This window comes from Dysidea avara, chromosome 3 (assembly GCF_963678975.1).
Source record: "Dysidea avara chromosome 3, odDysAvar1.4, whole genome shotgun sequence".
NCBI lineage: Eukaryota > Metazoa > Porifera > Demospongiae > Dictyoceratida > Dysideidae > Dysidea > Dysidea avara.
In genome coordinates, this window is record NC_089274.1 from 46,219,531 (window position 1) to 46,243,429 (window position 23,899).

General features: G+C 37.7%; 1 protein-coding gene across 1 annotated transcript in view; it reads right to left on the reverse strand.

The window, feature by feature from the left end:
- Nucleotides 1–23,899, reverse strand: part of LOC136248567 (uncharacterized) — a 44,515-nt gene that overhangs the window by 1,090 nt on the left and 19,526 nt on the right. Inside the window, exon 4 of the mRNA XM_066040336.1 lies at nt 16,398–16,592. Within this exon, the coding sequence (XP_065896408.1) occupies nt 16,398–16,592 (195 nt within the window). The remainder of the gene's footprint in view (nt 1–16,397; nt 16,593–23,899) is intronic.

The following is a 23,899-nucleotide window of genomic DNA, read 5'->3' on the forward strand; positions in this document are numbered from 1 at the left end:
TATTCATTTAAAGGCATACGTTTAGTGTAATGATAATACACCTAAAATATAAAATACACTATCAAAAATAAAGGACAAATAATTTAGAAGGTTACTGCTAGTTTTCAAAACTTTTTGGTATTAACAAAACACATTTAACTAGATAAGCCCGTTAATCAGTAGAGGTACGTATAATTCAAAGGAAGACAATTTGTTGCTAGGATTACCTGTATGTATATATGCGTGTGTGTGTGTGTGTGTGTGTGTGCGTGTGTGTGTGTGTGTGTGTGTGTGATAATTATGAGGCAGCATAGCCAACTGGTAAGAGCGTTGGCCTGGTAATTGAAAGGTTCCAGGTTCAATTCCTGGTTATGTCACTTTGTTTCTTTGAGCAAAAAATTTTATTCAGTCTACCCAGGTATATAATGAGGACCTGGCCCCACCTCATGAGACCTGGACAGTCTTTCTGCTGGTTACTAGTCCTGTCCCAACTGCACAAGACTCAAGTGCCTGCGCAGTGCACAGGAATCCCAGTGCTGGTTCACTGGGCAGTAATAGCTGTGCTTTGCAGAGCTGCTATAGGCTTTGCTTTGTGTGTGATGATTGGGTTGTTGGATACTTGGTATACCTCGGTACCCCATAGAGATCAGTGGGACAACTTGTATAATGAAAGGATGTGAATCAGTCAGCTTCTATCTAGAGCAACTTTACCAACAGTAGAGTATACAAAGCGCAGCAGGACATTCAGTAGGAAGCAAGATAAGGCAAGACATATCTGTATTGAATGTGAAGCCAGTGCATCAAAAACAGTGTGCTGCTTGTGGAAGATGGTGTAGGAGAAAGGGGGGGCCTTGCTGTATGAACCCACTGTAACATTTCAGAACAAGTACCAACTTCAGCAGTGGACAACAGAGTGCATTGCTCTATATGTGAAAGATCAATTAACTGGCCTAGCTATCTGAAACGACACAAGAATCTGGCAAAAATATCACTGCCGGCAGAGTCAATTATTACTGTCTGACATAGGCCATTTGTCAGGCAAATATCATTCATGGCCAACCATAATGGAACCTGCCTGACATAAATGTCAGATCAAAATAGAAGGAAGTTGTAGAGTTTTTATAGCAAAGCATTGTCAATAATAGCAAAACGCAATTTGACAACAATGATTGTATTATCATGAACCACGATAGTGGGTTCATAATAGAGATCGCCCATGTTTTATGCAAAAATCCTAATAGAATGCACACCTAAAAACCACCTTGAAAAGCATCCTTCAACTCAAAACAACCTTCTGGTAGTTTTTTGCAATGGGTATAGGTCCACTAGTAAGTATCAAGTGAAAAGGAAACAGTACGTGTATTTCAGACAAAACTGAAAATTGCCATTTTGTTCATCATGAACCACGATAGTGGGTTCATAATAGGGATCGCCCATGTTTTTTGCAAAAATCCTAATAGAACGCACACCTAAAAACCACCTTGAAAAGCATCTTTCAGCTCAAAACAATCCTCTGGTGTTTCTTTGCAATGAGTATAGGTCCACTAGTAAGTATCAAGTGAAAAGGAAACAGTATGTGTATTTCAGACAATACTGAAATTTGCCAGTTTGTTCATATTATTATTATTCATAATCAAGACACACGATAGTGTGTCGTGCGGCCCAAGAAGCCGGCGTGCCACACCGTGAGTATATTAACAGGAAGAAAACGCAATTTTCGCACCTATGTAGCTCTGTGATCCCTTATTCGATTGGCACCAAATTTGCTACAGACGTGCCGGCCAGTTATGGGAGTCTGCATACCAAATTTGAAGAACATCGGTCCAGCCACTTCCGAGATATGAGCGGACAAAAGTTCGTTTTAATTTCTTCGTTTTTTTCTTCTTCTACTTCTTCATTTCGCACACTTTGCAAAATCCGCCATAAAACACGAATGCGTGCTCCAATCGAGCTGAAATTTGGCACACGTGAAGGGCTCATTAAGGCGGATCTCAGTACCAACTTTGGTAGGAATCCGATGAACATTCACGGAGTTATGACCAATTATTCGCGTAAAATATGATCGAAGGTCTGTCACGCCCACAGGGTAAACCCCTTGAAGGAATGAGTTGAAAATTGCTATGTCGATGGAGTAACCATTGTAGGAGTGCCTTTTTGTGGTTTGAAATGAATCGAGATAAAGACCATGGAGATATGACACAAAACCCAACCTGTGTCACAATTACGCGATCGATTTTTATGAATAAAAAAAACTATTAGTTTTCACGCAAAACTATTAGTTTTCACGCGTACCAGGCAAACTGCCTAGAGCAATGAGCTGAAAATCGGTGTGTAGCTGGAATAATCATCATAGAAAGTCCTTGCAGTAGTACAGAAGAATCGGATCACAAACCACTGAGTCAGGATTCGAAAGCCAACTACGTGTTGCAAATGCGAGATCGAGATACTCTAATAGAACAGTCACCCTAATAGAGCATTCGGCTACGTTTATAACTTCCTCCATTAAAGAATTATATTACATTGCAAGTTATTCTGTAGGGAATTCAGCTACAACCAGTTAATTTGATAGACAATTCAGCAACAGGCAAGTCGCCCTGTAGAGAGTTCACCTAGAAACAAATCACCCTGTAGAGAGATCAGCTAGAAGAAGTTACCTTGCAGAGAGTTCAGTTACAAAGAAACTATGCACCATGTAGAGAGTTCAGCTGCAAACAAATCACCCTGTAGAGAGATCAGCTAAAAGAAGTCGCCTTGTAGAGAGTTCAGCTACAAAGAAACCATCATGTAGAGAGTTCAGCTGAAAAAATCACCCGGGGGAGAGTTCAGCTAAGAAAAGATCACCCTGTGGAGAGTTCAGCTAGAAGAATTCACCCTATAGAGAGTTCAGCTGCAAATAAATCACCCTGTAGAGAATTCAGCTACAAACAAACCGCCCTGTAGAAAGATCAGCTAGAAGAACTTATCTTGTAGAGAGTTCAGTTACAAATAAACCATCATGTAGAGAGTTCAGCTGCAAAGAAATCACCCAGTAGAGCATTTAAATCACCCTGCAGAGAGTTCGGCTACAAACAGTTCACCCTGTAGAGAGATCAGCTAGAAGAAGTTACCTTGTAGAGCGTTCAGCTACAAAGAAACCATCATGTAGAGAGGTCAGCTGCAAACAAATCACTCTGTAGAGAGATCATCTACAAAAAGATCACCCTGTAGAGCATTCAGCTAGAAGAAGTCACCTTGTAGAGAGTTCAGCTACAAAGAAACCACCATGTAGAGAGTTTGGCTGCAAAAAAATCATCCTGTAGAGAAATCAGCTACAAACAAATTGCTCTGTAGAAAGATCAGCTAGAAGAAGTTACCTTGTAGAGAGTTCAGCTACAAAGAAACCATCATGTAGAGAGGTCAGCTGCAAACAAATCACTCTGTAGAGAGATCATCTACAAAAAGATCACCCTGTAGAGAGTTCAGCTAGAAGAAGTCACCTTATAGAGAGTTCAGCTACAAAGAAACCACCATGTAGAGAGTTCGGCTGCAAACAAATCATCCTGTAGAGAAATCAACTACAAACAAATTGCTCTGTAGAAAGATCAGCTAGAAGAAGTTACCTTGTAGAGAGTTCAGCTACAAAAAAACCATCATGTAGAGAGGTCAGCTGCAAACAAATCACTCTGTAGAGAGATCATCTACAAAAAGATCACCCTGTAGAGAGTTCAGCTAGAAGAAGTCACCTTGTAGAGAGTTCAGCTACAAAGAAACCACCATGTAGAGAGTTTGGCTGCAAACAAATCATCCTGTAGAGAAATCAACTACAAACAAATTGCTCTGTAGAAAGATCAGCTAGAAGAAGTTACCTTGTAGAGAGTTCAGCTACAAAGAAACCATCATGTAGAGAGGTCAGCTGCAAACAAATCACTCTGTAGAGAGATCATCTACAAAAAGATCACCCGGTAGAGAGTTCAGCTAGAAGAAGTCACCTAGTAGAGAGTTCAGCTACAAAGAAACCACCATGTAGAGAGTTCAGCTGCAAACAAATCATCCTGTAGAGAAATCAGCTACAAACAAATTGCTCTGTAGAAAGATCAGCTAGAAGAAGTTACCTTGTAGAGAGTTCAGCTACAAAGAAACTATCATGTAGAGAGTTCAGCTGCAAACAAATCACCCTGTAGAGAGTTTCAGCTACGACTCTGTAGAGAGTTCAGCTAGAAGAAGTCACCTCGTAGAGAGCTCAGCTACAAGAAATCACCATGTAGAGAGTTCAGCTGCAACCAAATTTCCTTGCGGAGAATTCAGCTACAAACAAATCGCCCTGTAGAAAGATCAGCTAGAAGAAGTTACCTTGTAGAGAGTTCAGCTACAAAGAAACTATCATGTAGAGAGATCAGCTACAAACAATTCACTCTGTAGAGAGTTCAGCAAGAAGAAGTCACCTTGTAGAGAGTTCAGCTACAAAGAATCCATCATGTAGAGAGTTCAGCTGCAAACAAATCACCCTTTGGAGAGTTTCAGCTACGAAAAGATCACTCTGTAGAGAGTTCAGCTAGAATAAGTCACCTTGTAGAGAGCTCAACTACAAGAAATCACCTTGTAGAGAGTTCAGCTGCAACCAAATTACCTTGTGGAGAATTCAGCTACAAACAAATCACCCTGTAGAAAGATCAGCTAGAAGAAGTTACCTTTTAGAGAATTTAGCTACAAAGAAACCGTCATGTAGAGATTTCAGCTACAAACAAATCACCCTGTAGAAAGATCAGCTAGAAGAAGTTACCTTTTAGAGAATTCAGCTACAAAGAAACCATCATGTAGAGAGTTCAGCTACAAACAATTCACCCTGCACAGAGATAAGTTTGAAGAAGTTCTTTGTAGAGAGTTCAGTTACAAACAAATCACCCTGTAGAAAGATCAGCTAGAAGAAGTCACCTTGTAGAGAGTTCAGTTGCAAAGAAACCACCATGTAGAGATTTCAGCCACAAACAAATCACCTGTAGAGAGTTCAGCTACAAACAAATCACCCTGTATAGAGAGATCAGCTAGAAGAAGTTACCTTGTAGAGAGTTCAGCTACAAACAATTCATCCTGTACAGAGATCAGATAGAAGAAATTACCTTGTGGAGAGTTCAGCTACAAAGAAACCATCATGTAGAGAGTTCAGCTGCAAACAAATCACCTGTAGAGAGTTCAGCTACAAACAAATCACCCTGTACAGAGATCAGCTAAAGAAGTTACCTTGTAGAGAGCCCAGCTACAAACAATTCACCCTGTACAGAGGTCAGCTAAAGAAGTTACCTTGTAGAGAGTTCAGCTGCAAAGAAACCATCATGTAGAGAGTTCAACTATAAACAAATCACCTTGTAGAAAGATCAGCTAGAAGAAGTCACCTTGTAGAGGGTTCAGTTACAAAGAAACCACCATGTAGAGAGCTCAGCTACAAACTAGTGACCCTGTAGAGACATCAGCTAGAAGAAGTTACTTTGTAGAGAGTTCAGCTACAAAGAAACCATAATGTAGAGAGTTCAACTACAAACAAGTGACCCTGTAGATACATCAACTAGAAGAAGTTACTTTGTAGAGAGTTCAGCTACAAAGAAACCATAATGTAGAGAGTTCAACTACAAACAAGTGACCCTGTAGAGACATCAGCTAGAAGAAGTTATCTTGTAGAGAGTTCAGCTGCGAAGAAACCATCATGAAGAGAGTTCAGCTACAAACAAATCACCCTGTAGAAATATCAGCTAGAAGAAGTCACTTTGTAGAGTGTTCAGTTAAAAAGAAACCACCATGGAGAGTTCTGTAATAAATATAATATTATGTATTTTATATAAGTCATATATATAATTTGTATACATTTACTGATAAAATATTTAAAGTACATCTGCTTTATCTTTTCTTCTTCCTGTGGTAAAGAAAAAATAGATAGTTTAAAAAGTCCCAAAGCCGTGGCCATAGGCTGGCTTTGGGGTATACAAATACAAAAAGAAGTGAAATCTAATCAAAAACAGCTAAGCTGTAAAAAAAGGTGCGGCCCCAAAAGGCCATGGTGAAAAAAGATGTGAAATCCAAGGAGGCGGCCAAGAAATGGCTGTGATGGTAGGTTAATGGTAAAAATTTTAATAACGACAATTCAGGTGAATTTTGTGCCGCTTGACCCTTTTTTCACCATGGCCTTTTGGGGCCGCACCTTTTTTTACAGCTTAGCTGTTTTTGATTAGATATTATTATTCTTTCACAGGCATAGCGAAGTTTACAAGGAGAATCCTGGGATAAAAAGTAGTAAGGCTTGCTGAATGGATCATTGTGCGTGTCCATGATCTATTTTTGATTTCGTTTTCGGATGGAAACAGCCCAAACCGGGCCGTTTCTTCTTGCCAAAACGCCATTACGCTCGAGAAGCCATACAAGATCACGCTCAGAGTTAAGTTTTTTGGTATGCGCGCTACTTGTGGCTAATAGAATCCGTCTTTATTAAACTCAGTATAGGCCAGGAAGCTTAATCTGGGCTGATGACTTTGTTGCAAGGTAGTTTTTTTCGCTCCGTGATTATTGTACGTGGGCGGGTTATCCAGATTAAATACTCTAATAGAGCAGTCACTTAAATACTCTAATAATGCAGTCAAGTGTATAACTACAATCCTTGCACTGAATTTGACAGCTATTAAAGGCACCAGTAATGTAAATTGTAGCTCATATTAGGAGACTCTCAGTCTGTATGCACATTGCAATTTGATCAGTTTCATGTGTGTACTGAAATGTTGACAGTGTTACTATGCAGAATGCAAAATTACACTATTCACAACAGTCTTTATTATCAATAAAAGAAATCTCATAATCCATTACTGGATTAATTAAAAAGTACACAAACTAGATGAATTAAAAATTGGAAATTTTAAAATGGGAATAGGGATCGCTGAAAAAGCCACAAAACAAGAAGGGATCGCTGGGGTGGTAATGTAAACCACACATCCCTACTCACTTCAAAATGACAGAGCATGTAACTAAAGATTTATGACAGAGTCAAAATAGGGATTTGTGGTTTACATTACCACCCCAGCGATCCCTTCTTGTTTTGTGGCTTTTTTCAGTGATCCCTATTCCTATTTTCAAATTTCCAATTTTTTATTCATCTAGTTTGTGTACTTATTATTAATCCATTACTGGATTATGGTTGATAATGAAGACTGTTGTGAATTGTGTAATTTTGCATTCTGCATAGTAACACTGTCAACATGAAACTGATCAAATTGTTATCTGCATACAGAATGAGAGTCTCCTAATATGAGGTAGAATTCAAATTACTAGTGCCTTTAATAGCTGTCAAATTCAATGCAAGATTGTTGTTATACACTTGACTGCATTATTAGAGTATTTACGTGACTGCTCTATTAGAGTATTTAATTCCGCCCACGTACAATAATCAAGGAGCGAAAAAATCTTCAGGACAGATTAAGCTTCCTGGCCTATACTGAGTTTAATAAAGACAGATTCTATTAGCCACAAGCAGTGCACACCAAAAAATAACTCTGAATGCGATCTTGTATGGCTTCTTGTGCGGAATGGCGATTTGGCAAGAAGAAACGGCCCAGTTTGGGCTGTTTCCATCTGAAAACGAAATCAAAAATAGGTCATGGACATGAGGAAGGACTCAGTAAGCATGGCTATATAGTTTTTAGCACGAAAAAGTGGATAACTTTTGCCATACATGAGTGAAACAAAATAATATTATGAATAATATGATTATTATGAAGAATAATATGAACAAAATGGCAAATTTCAGTTTTGTCCCAAATACACATACTGTTTCCTTTTTACTTGATACTTACAGTGGACCAATATCATTGCAAATAACCACCAGAGGGTGGTTTTGAGTTAGAGGATACTTTCCAAGGTGGTTTTTAGGCATGTGTTTTATTAGAGTTTTTACAAAAAACATGGACGATCCCTATTATGAACCCACTATTGTGGTTCATGATAAAGAGAATCTAACTTATTGTAGTTCTTGAACAAACCTCTCTCACACATCACATCTATTCCGCCCATTGGTGGGCGTTTGGATTCAGTGGAATGGAATGGTGGACTGGAATGGAATGGTAATTGGATAATTTCATCCAGTGTTCACCTCTTTATAAAGACCATCTTCTAACAAAGACCACCTCTTTATAAAGACCATCTTACTTTAAAGTTTAAATTGCTGCTATCTTGTTGTTTTAGAGTGTATCTCCATGCCTAGAAAAGTCAGAGTGATATATGATTGGTAATACAGAAATACCCCATGCAAAAAAGCTTGGCTGTACAAAATGGCATGTCCATGAAATTGACGACTAAATGAGTAAATATCTGTTGAGGCCAAGAAATGAATGTTATAATATCAATAATTTATAAAATTTGGTCCTTTATCATTGACTCGTGCAGTATTGTTGCATTCCTAACTGATTCTCTGTAACTCTAATTGGCTGGTAATTTGGCCGCCTTTTTTCTCCTTTACAATGACTATTGGAAAAGGTATCAATTGACTAGCCAAATAGATTTACAATGAATTAACCATGAATGCAGTTAGACTGCATGAGTCAATGATAAAGGATCAATGTTATATAGAAATGTTATATAGATTATTGTAAATTATAGTTAGTTGCCAGTATTAACATTCATTTCCTGGCCTCACCAGATATTAGCTCCTAATTTTAGTTGCCAGTTACTTTTAGTTTTGTGGACACATCTTTTTTAGTACAGCCAAGCTGTTTTTGTATGGGTGTATTATTGTATCATAAATAAGATATCACTCAGGCTTTTCCAGGCATAACACGTGGGCGCACAATTCATCGATAAGACTGCTATAGAGATATACTCTAAAACAACAATTTATACATTAAAGTAAAACCGTCTTTATAAAGAGGTGGCCTTTGTTAGAAGGTGGTCTTTTATAAAGAGGTTATCACTAAATGAAATTACTTAATTACTGTTCCATTCCACCATTACATTCCAGTCCACCATTCCATTCCACTGAATCCAGATGCCCATTATCCAGTTACCACTATTGTCCGGCGGACAACCCGAATTGGTTATGTGGCTTGTAGCTTACTGACCATAATGAAGTTTGGTTTAGATGAAAGCACAAGGAGGGAGCCTAAAGGTTGACATTTACCTGTTTGGTGGCTTGTTTATTCTACTAATAAAAAAACTACCACTTGGTTGCTAGGCGATAATGCATTTTTACAATGCAGAGGAGTGACTATGAATGCTCTGTAGTGACTTCTCCCTTTGTCCACTAATCTGCATAGCACTAACTGATAGCAACAACAACATTACTTGTATTTAAGTTAACCACTTTAGCATAATAGCATGTTATTCTTAGTTACGGACATTTCTGAGATACGGACAATAGCATGTAACAGACCGTGGATAAGAGAGGTTCCACTGTATAGCAATTAGATATTTATTGAGAACTAGAAGTTGAATACATATACGTCATGTGGTTTTGTTGTCTGCACTAAAATGAATCACAAAAACTCTTCATTAAATATCAAGACTCACGGCAGTAAGTCACACAGTAAAGAAAGTAAAAGCGCACACCCTGATAATAAACAAGTGCGATCACTACAGTGAGTTATTTACATGTACCAATGGTTTTGCAATCCCCACTATAATTCACATAATCTGTACCATTTTAAACACCTCAGCTCACGGACATGACAAGCTTTCAAGTTCATATTAGAGACAAACAATCTTTGTATCCATACTAATTCAGTATGAGAGGAATTGGAACCAAGGAACTTGGTCAATTGAATGCTGTTACATGCTCCCTGATTAGTTAGGATGGTTTTCTTTGCAAGATTTAAATTATGAAGCTTGCACTTCCCTTCTCAACCTCTTCTAATGTTATTAAAATATAAGTGCAATAAACTTTTTATTTATGTTGGAAAGTGCTAATATAAGCAGTAACTAGAATTTTGGTGGATTTTTTCATGTCGACTGGAATTTCTTCCACAAACGATAACTTTGAAAGGCACTGCCTAGGGATAATTGGCATCATCATATGAGAGTTTGAAGGAAATGGAAGGAGATATACTTTTATCCACAAAATCAATTAAATCTGTAGGCTTTGAGTAGTCTAATCCCAGGGAGGCGCCTCAGTGGTAGTGTTTATACTACGTACCTACAAAGTCCATGATTAATCCAGACTCCAAGCAGCAAAAGAATTAGGATTTGCCACTTAATACATACCAAGTCAAGTATTCTTCCTAGACAGGAGAAGAGACTGGGATAGTAGTTACCCATCAGGCTTGCCACTGATTTATAAAGTAGATATATAGGAAGCTGTGTCATGGACTGACGTGTTGTTTGGCAACAATTGCTTCCTTGAGTTACGCCCAAAGCAGCCATTTTAACCTGGTGAAACTGACCAACCTGATGCCAAATAACGTTTGCCATCTTAATTGCCAATCAACTAACTAACTTCTTTTCTATATCCTGTGTACAATAAATCATCAGAAGCATAGTTGTAACCCTCTTGAAGAAACCTCGCCATTAAATTTGCCCCACTTCTTTCCCCCACAGAAGTTGTGGCTACCCATCTTGACATAATTTTGTGACAATTTGTTTTGCTCTATTGCATGTCATAATCAAATTTGTATTATAGAATGGCTTCATCATGTTGTCTTGCTGATGACTTTCAGTTATAGCCAGTTACTGCAAGTGGAACTAGTGTGACTAAATCATCCAATGAAGTGTAGTGTGATGCATTTGCTGATGACTTGTCCTTGTCAAAGATAAACTGGTGAAATTAATTTTAAAATGTTAAATTACTTTACAAAGCAAAAGTACATCATTAAACTAGATTAAAAGATATATAAACTCCTTGCAGCTACCACAAATAACAAAACCTTTCAAATGCCTGTTTCATCCTCAGGTTGAAAGAGTAAAAAGGTGTTTATTTTCCACCTGCAACCAAAGTTCTACATTTCGATCTGTGGTTGAGTGTACATAAACTGACCAGGAAATCAGTATGCCATAGCCGGGGTATGGAAATGGTTCCTTTCCTTCTGTTGTGACATTACTTACAGCTGACTGGTAAATGATCATCGATGTCCCCGTGGACCCCAACAATGAGTATATCAATAACTTCACAAGTTGGAATGAATTTCCTTTCAACATGTGAATTTCCTTTCAGCATCTGGTGGACAGGTCCATAAACCCTATCGCACAAACACGGTGAATCAGTGTGTGGCGATGTGACACGTTACACAAACTTCACTCCTCGTTTCGTTAGCATTCAAGACCGGCATATATCATAGAGTACCTCGATCAGTATTCTTGACTCTTACTTCTTCAAGCGTTGCTCAAGCGATGTAGTTTCTCACGAGGGGCTCGAGTTTCTCATTAAAGTCGAGCCGATTAAAGTACGCCTCACCATCTTAAACCATTCAATTTAAAACCACGTATCACGAGTGTCCGCTTAAGGTAATTAGGGACTTTCCACGAGATTTCCCCTAAATAGATCACGTGTTAGTTGTCAATCCGGTGGATTCTGGTGGTATACATGGTTCAACAATGCGGTAAATGTACATATGCTGTCAATAATTGTTTGTGCACTGCTAAACTAAGTTATTTTTGTGTGTTAAGTATGCTTGAGGAAGGGTCTGGGGGACGACACTAATGTTTTGACAGCAGTTGATGATGGCCAGGCAAAGAACTGCGAGAAGAACTACTGTGATAGTGTTATAGTAGGGAAAAATTCCCACCCCTATAGCTCTGCCTAGGGGCATTATCTACAGCTACTGTATTATGTTGCCGATATGTACATCCGGGCCAAGAATAAAGGTGAAAGTGGTAGTAAGGCTCAATCCTATTATTCTGCAGAACAGGCAAGGGAGTCTGGGACTCTGGGGGTATGCTCCCTCAGGAAAGTATAAGTACTACAACTTTTTTGTTTTAATTGCTTCATCAAGTATAAAAATTTCAGTCAAAAGGTGATGATCGAGGCTCTGGTCTTATGCACTGGTTGGAGTGGTTGTATCGATACTGCACTGTGGCAACCTTGAGGGGTTAGTGCTGGCATTATCCTTGGCAATACTATTCCATCTCCCCGAGTCTTGATGATTGAGTCCTCCATTCCTTTCTCTGCTGCTCCAATCCTGAAGTTGTGACCACAGTCAAAAGGTGACGATCGAGGCTCTGGTCTTGCATCTATACTGTACTGCAACACCCTTGAGGGGTTAGTACCGGCATTGTCCATCGCAATACTGTTCCATCTCCCATATACAAGTCTTGATGGTTGAGTCCTCTATTCCTTTCTCTGCTGTTCTAATCCTGAAGTTGTGACCAAAATAATAAAAAATGGTTATAACATGATAAATGATTATGGTGATAACAATTACAAATGTATTTATAGCTGTGAACTAATTAGTCACTTGCAAGTTTAATTAGGTGTCTGAAGCATTTAACATGCACAGATATGAGATATATTCGTCACATGCAGGCAGTAAAGATAGATTTACTCTAATAGAACAGTCATACTACACCGTAAATTCATACTTCCGAATTTACGGTGTTATGAAACAATCATTATTATGTATGGATTTTACTGACTCTCCAAGATAATATTCTGCATTAATGTTAATTGCTCATTTCCAAAAAAAAATTACCTTTTAAACCAAATGTAGAGTCTATCACTGACAAAAATGAGTGAAATCCACCCCAAAAACATCTTCGCTGTAAAAAAGGCGCGCCCAAGAAACTACAAGTACCTGGAACCCAATGTAAAAAACAAAAAGAAAACAGCTCATCTGAAGTGAAAAGTAACTGGTAACTTAAAGACCTGATATCTGAAGCGGCCAAGAATACAATTACTAAAGTTTAATCCATGCAAGAACACCTTGGCTATAAAACAGGTGTGTACATGAAAGTAACTGGCAACTGAAATGGCTGATATCTGAAGCGGCCAAGAATGAATGGTCATATACAACTAATTCAAAAATTTAACACTGAACCTTTATAATTCAGCTGTGTTCTATATTCACTCTTGTTGCATCGTAAAGTAATTTCGTTTAACTCTAATTGGCTGGTAATTTGGCCGCCTTTTTTAATAGTCAGTATAATAGAGCAAAAAAAGGCGGCCAAATTACCAGCCAATTAGAGTTAAAAGAAATTACTTTACGATGCAACAAGAGTGAATATAGAACACAGCTGAATTATAAAGGTTCAGTATTAAATTTTTGAATTAGTTGTATATGACCATTCATTCTTGGCCGCTTCAGATATCAGCCATTTCAGTTGCCAGTTACTTTCATGTATACACCTGTTTTATAGCCAAGGTGTTCTTGCATGGATTAAACTTTAGTAATTGTATTCTTGGCCGCTTCAGATATCAGGTCTTTAAGTTACCAGTTACTTTTCACTTCAGATGAGCTGTTTTCTTTTTGTTTTTTACATTGGGTTCCAGGTACTTGTAGTTTCTTGGGCGCGCCTTTTTTACAGCGAAGATGTTTTTGGGGTGGATATATAGTTACTACAAGTACACAGATTTAGCACAGTAGGGATATAACACTTATTATTGTTCAGTACTTTTTATCAATGTGTTATTTATTATATGGTCCCTACTCTAGTTGAAAATTCCAAATTTTTCTGTGTACTTGTTTGTTAACTTTTTTTGTAAATAAATTATTATGACTGGTGAACCCACGCATACTGCATCTGAAATGGCATTGCACGCCCCAATTATCGTCTGAAAAGTGAAGTATCCATTACGCTTTGTTGTCAGCTATGTTCAACCCATTACACAGCATTTTGAATTAAGAACTGTTTGAAAAGCACCTCTGTAATCCACACATACCAAAAGAAAAAAAATGGTGCCGTGCACTCCAGTTATATCAACTATTGTCTGAAAAGTGAAGTATCCATTATGCTTCATTGTCAGCTATTTTCAACCCGTTACACAGCAGCACAAATCAAGAACTGTTTGAAAAGCACCTCTGCTATCAAAATAGCCATTATGACAAATACGGACGATTTCTGTTATGAAGGGAAGCCATCACATTCTACCGACAAATCGACACTTTTCACTGTCAGCAAAGATGAATGGGACACAAAGGAGGACACTGGTAAGTCCATGAAGAATGCATTGTACGTACTGCGGTATGCCAAGAGGCACCTCTCGGGCTGAAGCGATGTCAAACAGTGAAAAAATCAAGCCCGTAGCCTTAGCCATTATCTGGAGTCATCAGTCAGTCAGTCAGTAGAAAATTCCATTAAATAAACTATTTTTAATAATTCCGTAGCAACTTCTTGAAAACATTTCAGGTCGATATGAAAGCTTGTTTGGGCTTAGTTTTACCTAACCAATACTGCCTCATTGTTGTCAGGGAATATTGAAGCTGGTTTTTGGGTGATGTTATTTAATGGACCACGTCTACTCCTTTGTGGTCCCTACTATATACACTACTATCGTAGTGTATGATTCATATATCAATACAGTGGTCTCCCTCTATTATCCGCCCATCAATTATCCAAACGCTTCTGTTATTCGAACTGTAGAAGTGACTGTTCTGTTATAGTATTTTGTCTAAAGTGTGTGTTCTATTAGAGTATTTTAACTGATCTGTATATAAATGTATGCGCTTCACTTTTTCATTATCCAAACACCCCTAAGGCCCAATGAGTTCAGATAATGGAGGAACCACTGTACTGTGAAACCGCAATAGTTACACAGATGAAAATACAAGGCTAACTATGAAGTCGATTGTACAGTTTTATAGTGCTAGCATAAAGGATTCTACTGAAGTAAACTGCATTATTATCAGCAGCAGTACTTAACTGTAAGTTGTGATGGTCTAAACTGTAAGTTGTGATGGTCTAAAATTACACGCTTAGTATATGGTAAGTGCAGTCCACTTAAAAAGTACATGAAAAGTGTAGGGCATATCACTACTGTTGATTTTACAAAGTTGGGATGGATAATTTTGAAACAAGGAAATCGATCTGTTACATCAAGACACATGATAGTGTGTCGTGTGGCCAAGAAAAGTAACGACCACACCGTGAGTATATTAACAGGAAGAAAGAAAACAGCTTTTTCATGTGTGCATAGCTCCATGGCCTTTTCTCCAAACACACTATTTTTGCATTATAGTTGTCCTCCAGGTAGGGTACGCCACACAGCAAATTTGATTAAATTCGCAACAGCCATTTGCGAGATATGGGTGTTCAAAATTTTGTTTTAATTTCTTTGTTTTTTTCTTCTTATGCCATATGGGGGGCTACGGGACTTCGATTTCTTTTCGCACACTTTGCAAAAATTGCTATAAAATGCAAACGTGTACCTCAATCGCCTCAATCTTTGGCATGAATTAAGAACCTGTAACAGTGGATTCATGTACCAAGTTTGTTGTGAATCTGAAGAATATTCAAGGAGTTATGAGCATTTATTCACATTAAAAAGGTTCAAACTTCTGTCATGGCTACAGGGTAAACCAAGCATAGAAATAACTTGAAAATTGGTGTGTAGATGAGCTGATCATTGTAGCAGTGCCTTTTGATAGTTTGAATAGCAATAGAGTTACAGCGACAAAGTTATAAAGCAAAAACCAAGTAAGTGTAAAATCGCAGGATCAAGATATTCTAATAGAGCAGTCACCATGGGGTAAAAAAGGTGTGCAAAAAATGTTTAAAAAACTTACCAGAGTTTGAACTAGGGACCTCCATACCTAACACCTAACACCTGCATCCTTAATCACTGAACCACTGCTACCTTGGCTGATCACCTCTCTTAATTTCTGCTTTATAATTGAAATATCTAGTTGAAATCTGCTTATAATCAAACGTTTGTAATTTCATAGATCTACCAATAGAAGTACTAGAACATTCTATGTATGTTCTATTAGAAGTCCTCAAAAAATGTGCACTCTATTAGAGCATTACAATAATATTATCAAATATTGAAATAAAACATGCAATGAAATACATTTATTATAGAAAAGAAATGTGAGTAAAAACAAACCTCAAAGTCAGCCATAGGCTGGTTTTGGGGCCTTATAAAGTACAAAAAGAAGTGAAATTCACACAAAAACAGCCAAGCTATGAAAAAATGGTGCGGCCTTAAAAAGCTTTGGTGAAAAAAGTTGTGAAATCAAAGGTGGCGGCCAAGAAATGGCTGCAATGATGTTAATGCACACAGCCATTATTAATTTTTTTTAGCATTAACATCATTGCAGCCATTTCTTGGCCGCCACCTTTGATTTCACAACTTTTTTCACCAAAGCTTTTTAAGGCTGCACCATTTTTTCACAGCTTGGCTGTTTTTGTGTGGATAATTCTTTACCTTTATAGACTGTATTTTTACTTCATGCAATATCATGTAAACCTTTGCAAATGTTACACAAAATGTATTTTTCAAACAAAATTTATAGAATAGACACAGATAAAGAGAAGCACTAACATACCTCTTCTACACATGGCCTCAGTACCATTCCAGCTCCCATTACTCTGACAAGTCCTAGTGTCACTACTAGTTAGTTCGTAACCAGTGTTACATGTGAAACTACAAGTATCTCCTTCATAGCCCACCCCTTCTATATTAGAACTACATGATACTATCTCTCCATTGGATGGTGCTGATAAGTTGTTACACCGGATGTCTGCAAAATAAAATATGCACCATTAAGACATATACAGTGACCCAGTTCAAAATATAAAAATTCAAAACTTTAAGACATCACCATTGCATTAACAAAAATAGTAAGGTGCATATATACTACAGTGGTCCCTCCATTATCCAAACTCATTGAGCCCTAGGTGTTTTTGAATAAACTCATACATTTATATACAGAGCTCAGTTAAAATACTCTAATAGAACATACACTTTAGGCAAAATACTTTAATAGAACAATCGTTTCCACAATCGGATAATAAATCATTTGGATAATCAATGGCTGGATACTGAGGGACCACTTTATAATTATTAGTTTAAAAATGAAGTAAAAATTCCAACAAAAAAAGTAGTGAAACAGGAGATATGAATAACATAGCTATGTGGAAAATCCTTATATTGGCATGTGTACCACCATCTGTTCAATGTCAAAGTAGGGATTTCCTACATAGCTACATATATGATGTAAAACATCACTTCATTTAATTAGTTTTTTGCTATAGCATAGCTGTGTTATAAAGGTGTGACTATAACTGCTTTGTTAGAGTATCTTGATCTCCCTGTTTGTCTTGAGTGTGAGCTACACAATAGATTTAGGGGCATGATTTGCCATGTCCATTTTTCTATAGCAAAACAGCAGCTGATTACAGCTAGATCATTTAGTGGTGTAGTCATGGTGTGTTCTGATCATTAAGGTGTAGTGGAGTGTTCTGATTGTTTAAAGATGTGGTCATTCCATGCAATCATTTTATAAGTGCGGCTATGCAATGTCACTCCTCTAAGGAAGGTATTCAATGCAGAAAATTACTGCTTCAGTATGGTTTCCTTGCATGAAGAAGAAGACAATCATGTAATTGAAGATAAAATGAAAGGCAAAGCACAGAAGGCAGACACCCGTTGGAGCCAGAAAAAGAGCATGCCACTTTGTTACTATGGCAAGAAATGATGGCTATGGGCTGATTTGTTTGGTCTCTAGCCATGTGACCATGATCAGACAGGCAGGGGAGGCAGGGCAGGCAGACAGGCAATCAACTGCTGCTACACCAGGCTTCAATTTTAGGAACTTAATCTCTTTGTCCAAATGCAAGTAGTGTATTAGCCATCACTAGCTGTTATTTCGGAGTCAACATCACCTAACTTTTCTGGTTGTGCCGTGCTAACTTCAGTATTTATATTCTGCATCCACTATTACACCAGCATTTTGTCGTGAATCAGGTACACAAGTAGTTTTGATTACTGTTACTTTGTATTTATATGAGGTTTAATTGCAGTTTGTAAAAATGCACCATCACCAGAATCTGATTCTATTTCAAGGTATTTTGTTCAGTACATCCCTTCTCCCCCCAGTTAAAAAGAATGTTCCATCTACCAGAGTAATTGGGTTGAGAGTGTTCAGAAGTTTATGCTATTGTACATAAGAAAGAAGAAAAAAAAGGAAGGAAGAAGAAAAAGAAAAGAAGAAATGTGAAAAGGAAGCAGCATATAAGAGGAAGGCTGAAGAAAGAGCAAAGAAATCATTGCAACCCAATATGGTCAAAAGGAAAAGGCATAGAGTGTCGATGATATGACAATGTCCACAACCACATCTCATGACGGGATGACACAGGACCCAAGGCCAGACAACACAGAGAATGATCCTGATGCTGCTATGCCTGATCAAGATACTGATAAAGATTATGAGTTTTGTGAGCTTTTGAATAAGATACATGTCAGATTATGTAATGTTGCAGAATTACGTGTTGCAGGTGGATCCATGTAGACTGTATTAGTACAACTACCATACAGTAGATGAAGCTGGAGAAGAAAGGATATGGTAGTTTAGTTGGCATAGTGTCATCATACATGTTTGATTACAGTTTGTTATTGAATTTTATCTCAGAGCCTGACTAAAGTGCCTGCCTACAATTTGCATAGAGGTGTAACTTTTATTCAAAAGTACCAGTATGTGAAATAAAAGGTGGCAGGATAGCTAAGAAGTATACACTATAGCTGCAATGATGTTAATTTAAATCAATTTTTAATAATGACAACATCAGGATGTCATTAGGCACCTGTAGTTGTTTGCTGCATCATTACAATATCTGTTCCAACTGTCTAGTGCTATAAACTCCAAGATTATTCATCACTAGTACTGGTACCTGCGCTATATGCAGGACTTTATTGCCCTGATTACACTATATTTCAGTTTAGTTATACATGTAACTTACTGCTCACTGGACTAAAGAACTAAGTGCTGGGACTTGGGGAAAGTAATGCTTGTTGTGCTGGCTATTTGGACACGGTGTAATATGATATCCCTAGGGATGCAGCGATATGGGTAAATACCATATTGCATATTTCCTTTACAAAATGCTGTATTGTAATATTTGGATTAGGGCCTTTGGCGATGTGTTAAAGTGCTATACTTGTGTAAATAACATGTAAGCTATGTAAGATACAGCAGACAGCATTAGTGTCATATGTGCTGTACACCCACCAGTCAAAAGATGTAGTACTACAACTAGCACTGTTTGTTTAGGATATGGCTTCTAGTTTAGCCACCACTAAATCAGCAATTAAATTCTGGTGGCTTTGATGCCCGCCCTCCAGGAGGGTGGCAGCTGAATAGGATAATTGTCCACAAGCCACAGCCCATTACAATGCTGAAATATTATGCAATATATTGTAACACCGCAATATATTGCAATATATTGCAATACGTAATATATCAATATGTTTCATCACACATATTGAAATATTGCAATATATCGATATATTGTTGCACCCTAATGTAAGCACATCCAACCTGAAGCTGTGTAATTATTTTACTGTAAACACATCTACGCTCCTGCAGTACTGCAACAGTTAATTAATCCTGCCCTGTATGTGCTGGATTTAATTTCCCTATGTTCAGGACTTCAATGCCCCATAGTTACACTACTTCAATTAGTGACAATGGTAAGGACATAAGTATAATTCTGAAACAAAGTCCTGCCTATAGGTGAAGGACTTCATTTCCCTGCATGGACATATTATAATTCAGTACACCTACAAGTACACAAAAAACTTTAGAATTTTCAACTAGAGTAGAGACCCTAGCATATCGACATTAAGACAACAATAAGTGTTATATCCCTACTGTGCTTAAGATAACATAATGGAAATACACGGTAGGGATATAACACTTCTTGTTATAGTTAAAACATTGCTGCATGCGTGCATATGGAAAATACAGCCTGAGGGGGCACGTCGAAAGGCCAATACAACACGAGGTGAAGCCGAGTGCTGTATTTGCCTCGAGACACCCCCAAGTGCTGTATTTTTCATACACACAAGCATAGGCAGTGCGTTCAGTGTTATATTGTACTTCCTGGTCATCTGGCTTGGAGCAATTTTCTCTAGCACTCAAAACGCTGTGATTTTCGGTGATCAGGGTATCAGTAAGTGTTCATATAATCTATTTCTAGTTGTAGAACGAACTAATGAGGCTGCCAAGGCCAGTCATGGATTTTTTCTCCTTTCTCCACCTTTTCAAACACACTTTATGTAACAACTCTGGATAGGCTGTAGGACCAAGTGTCCTACAGACCTGTAAAGCCTGAATAAAAAAATAAATAAAAAATAATAGGATTAGTTTGGGTTTTAGCGATTTACAATGTCATGCACGTGATCAATCGTGCTGTCTTAGTGGAGTCGTGTTTAAAAAGCTTCATGATCAGACGATCAGTAAGTGTTTATACAATCTATTTCTAGCCATAGAACAAACTCATAGGATTAGTTTGGCTGGTTTTAGTGATTTACAGTGTGTTGTTTAGGTAACATTCTTTAAATAAATTCTCCGCTTAGCTAACTATACTGTATTTGCCCAAGTGTGCTGTATTTGCCCAATTAAGCACATAACTGTACTCTATTTGCCCAATTAGCTGCACAACTGTTCTGTATGACTCATACAGTACAGTTATGCAGCTAATTAGTACTGTATGGACAATACGATACGCGGCATCGCTTTGATCCTCCCACGCAAAGTACAATATATTGTTTTACTGTGATTTAATATCGCGTGCACTACTCCAGCTTGCTTCGGTACTTTTTATCAATATAGTAGAGCAGCATAGTGTGAAAGCCATTTGTGAGAAAAGCATGAAACTTTCCATATCAATTGTACTTCTAATGACATTCATTTTTTGATATAGTGCCATCGCAGACTTGACCTTTGCAACCATCTTTATACTGAAAATTTGTCATTTCTGTCTTTATTTTCCTGAGGTGTTACTTTACACTGTTAAAACATTGTCCAAATTAAAGATGTTAATCTAAGAAACAACTTGACTTTTGTTTAAAGTCAATAGCTTATTCTATTGCAAAGTTATGATCATTTTTTATTGGTCATAAGATTCATCTGCCCTTGGGGTGTAAATTACCAATGAGCAGGTAACTTATAAAATTTCATGGCTAATACAAATGATCATAACTTAGGAATGAAATTACCTATTGACTCCAAATAAATATCGAGTTATTTCTTTCAGCAAGACTTTAGTTTGAAACCATGCTTAATGGTGTAAAACAATGTTTCAGGGAGATTAAGACAAAAATAATGAAATTTTAATGTAAAAATGGCCATAAAGGTCACCAAAGGTCAAATATGATATCCAAAAATAAATGTCATTGGAAGTACAGTCTATGTGCCAAGTTTGATGCTACTCTCACAAAGTGCATAAAATGACCATATTTATGCACTATACCACTCTATTAATATGCTATGGTCCCTACTCTAGTTGAAAATTCGTGTACTTGTTCGTTAACTTTTTTTTGTAAAATAAAATTATTATGACTGATGAACCCACGCATACTGTAAATGGCACTGCGTGCCCCAATTATCAATTATCGTCTGAAAAGTGAAGTATCCATTAAGCTTCGTTGTCAGCTATGTTCAACCATTACACAGCATTATGAATCAAAAACCGTTTGAAAAGCACCTCTGCAATCAAAGTAGCCACTATGAAAAATACCAATGATTTCTGTTACCAAGGGAAGCCATCATGTGCTACCACCAAATTGACACCTTTCACTGTCAGCAAAGATGAATGGCACAAAGGAGGACACTGGTAAGTCCATGGAGAATGCATTGTCCATACTGCGGTATATGCCAAAAGGCACCTGTCCAGCTGAAGCAACATTGAACAGTGAGAAAATTAAGCCTGTAGCCTTAGCCATTATTGAGTTATGCTTATCTGAAGGCATCAGTCAGTCAGCTACTCAGTCACTAGAAAATTCCATTTAATAAGCAAAAAAAAAATCATGAAAGTGTTTCGGGTTGATCTGAAAGCTTGTTTGGGCTTAGTTTTCGTTAGCTAACCAATCATGCTTCATCATTGTCAGGGAAATGTGAGGCTAGTTTTGGGTGATGTTTTTCATGGGCCACACCCACACTGTTGCAGTCCCTACTATACAATACTATCGTACTGTATGATACACGTACAGTGTAACAAAATTAATGCTGGAAAACTATATGTTAGTCATTTAAAGCAATATTTGTCATGCTTGCTATTTAGACACAGCATAATATTGCCTACAAGTACATCCAACTGTACGTTACCAAAGTTGTGTAATGTACTGCAAGTACACCTACACTCCAGCAGTACTACATCCTGTACCCATAGATATTAGAGCCTACGGAAGCGGGATTAGAAACGCATCACGTGGGCTCAATACTGCTGTTGAAGCACTCCTCGTGGTGTGATTGACACTTTTGTGAATGTGTGAAGAAGTTGCTGTAGCGCTTGGAGTAGCAAAGGAGGATCAGTAAGTAAGCTAGGCAAAGAGACCTTGTTTGTTTGTGTGATTTTATCGTTTGAAGTAAGAGATTCTACCCAGATTTCTCTATTTTAGCGTTATTTATCATTTTTTCGTTCTACAAGCCTTTTTGTCCCCCTTTTCCATCGAGTCTGCTACTGTTAAAGACCTGTTTCAACTTGCATTTTCATCCTTGATCTATGCTGCTTTGCATAAGACCTAAAGTAGTCCGTTTAACAAGCCTATATATCATTTATTTGATTTGTACTTCCAGTTACAGTCTATTTTACACATATAATTTGTCTCCCTCCTAGTGTACTACCATTATAGTTAAGGGTTATTGTTTGCATTTATCTGAACCTTCTATAGTGTAAGTTTTGCATGATAACTTTATTTTTCAGGTAAAGCAATTTCAGGTGTCAGGAAATGCCTCGAAAATTCAAGCTGTCTGTTCGCCGAAAAAATGAATATAGAAAGAAAAGAGCCCTTAAAATTGCTGCAAAGCAGGAATCATTGCAAGATGAGGATGTAGATGTAGCCCAGCCTGATACTCTGCCAATTTCTTTGCCCAATTTGCAGCAGATTTACTTTGATGCAAGCACACCATCTCTGTTACAGCTGAAGCACCGTGTAGAGAAGACTGCTGTGTTACCTAAAGGTACTTAAGTAGAATTTCTTGATTAATTAAGTAACATTTTAATGCTGTTTAGGATGGATAGAAGCATCATAAGAGATGAATAGCAATGAACTGTGGTATTCAAAGCTATGCCAAACTGATGAGGGACATCCATACCTTGAACGTAGTTTAGTGATACACACTGATTTCTCATGGCATGTAAACTACAGCACAGCTCAAGTTCCATACTCTGATGTGTTCCATTCTCTTCCTTCTACAATCGCTTCAGTCTCTGCCTGTAAGGAAGCATTGAATCTCCTCGATACATTTCCTTTGTGTTGTGGGAATCCAGATGAAAAATTTCATGTACTTGCTGAGCAAAGAGAAGGAGTCTTTACTAATGGTAAATTAGTGGGCTATCAGTGTATTAGTATAATATTGAAATTTTGCAGGAACCGAACAAACAGCTTTTTATGATAAAAAGAAGGATTCAATATTTACCAGTAAATGTGCAATATTTAGTGAGAATGGTGATCATTGTGAGCAATGCCATGCTTATCGCCAAGTGTTGAACAAAATGTTATATGCTAAAGAGCATCCTAAAGACCAGGATAAATGCGATCCCAAGAGCCATACGAACTACAGGCGTCTTAGTAGTTCAGAGAAGAATGAACGTATGAAGAGACTGCATTCACAATGTAAATGTTAAAGCAAGAGATCAGCAGAATCCAGGAAAAGCTAGATCATGCACTTGAGCCTAGGGGAGTTAGCATTGGTGAAAATCTCCATGAAAACCTTAAGACTATTGTTGATGATAAATCACCTTTTGTGGCTGAGAATTACCCAGAGCATTCATTTGCAAGGATGTTTTGGGAAAGCCAGAAGAAAGCATTATCCTTGTCTAACCC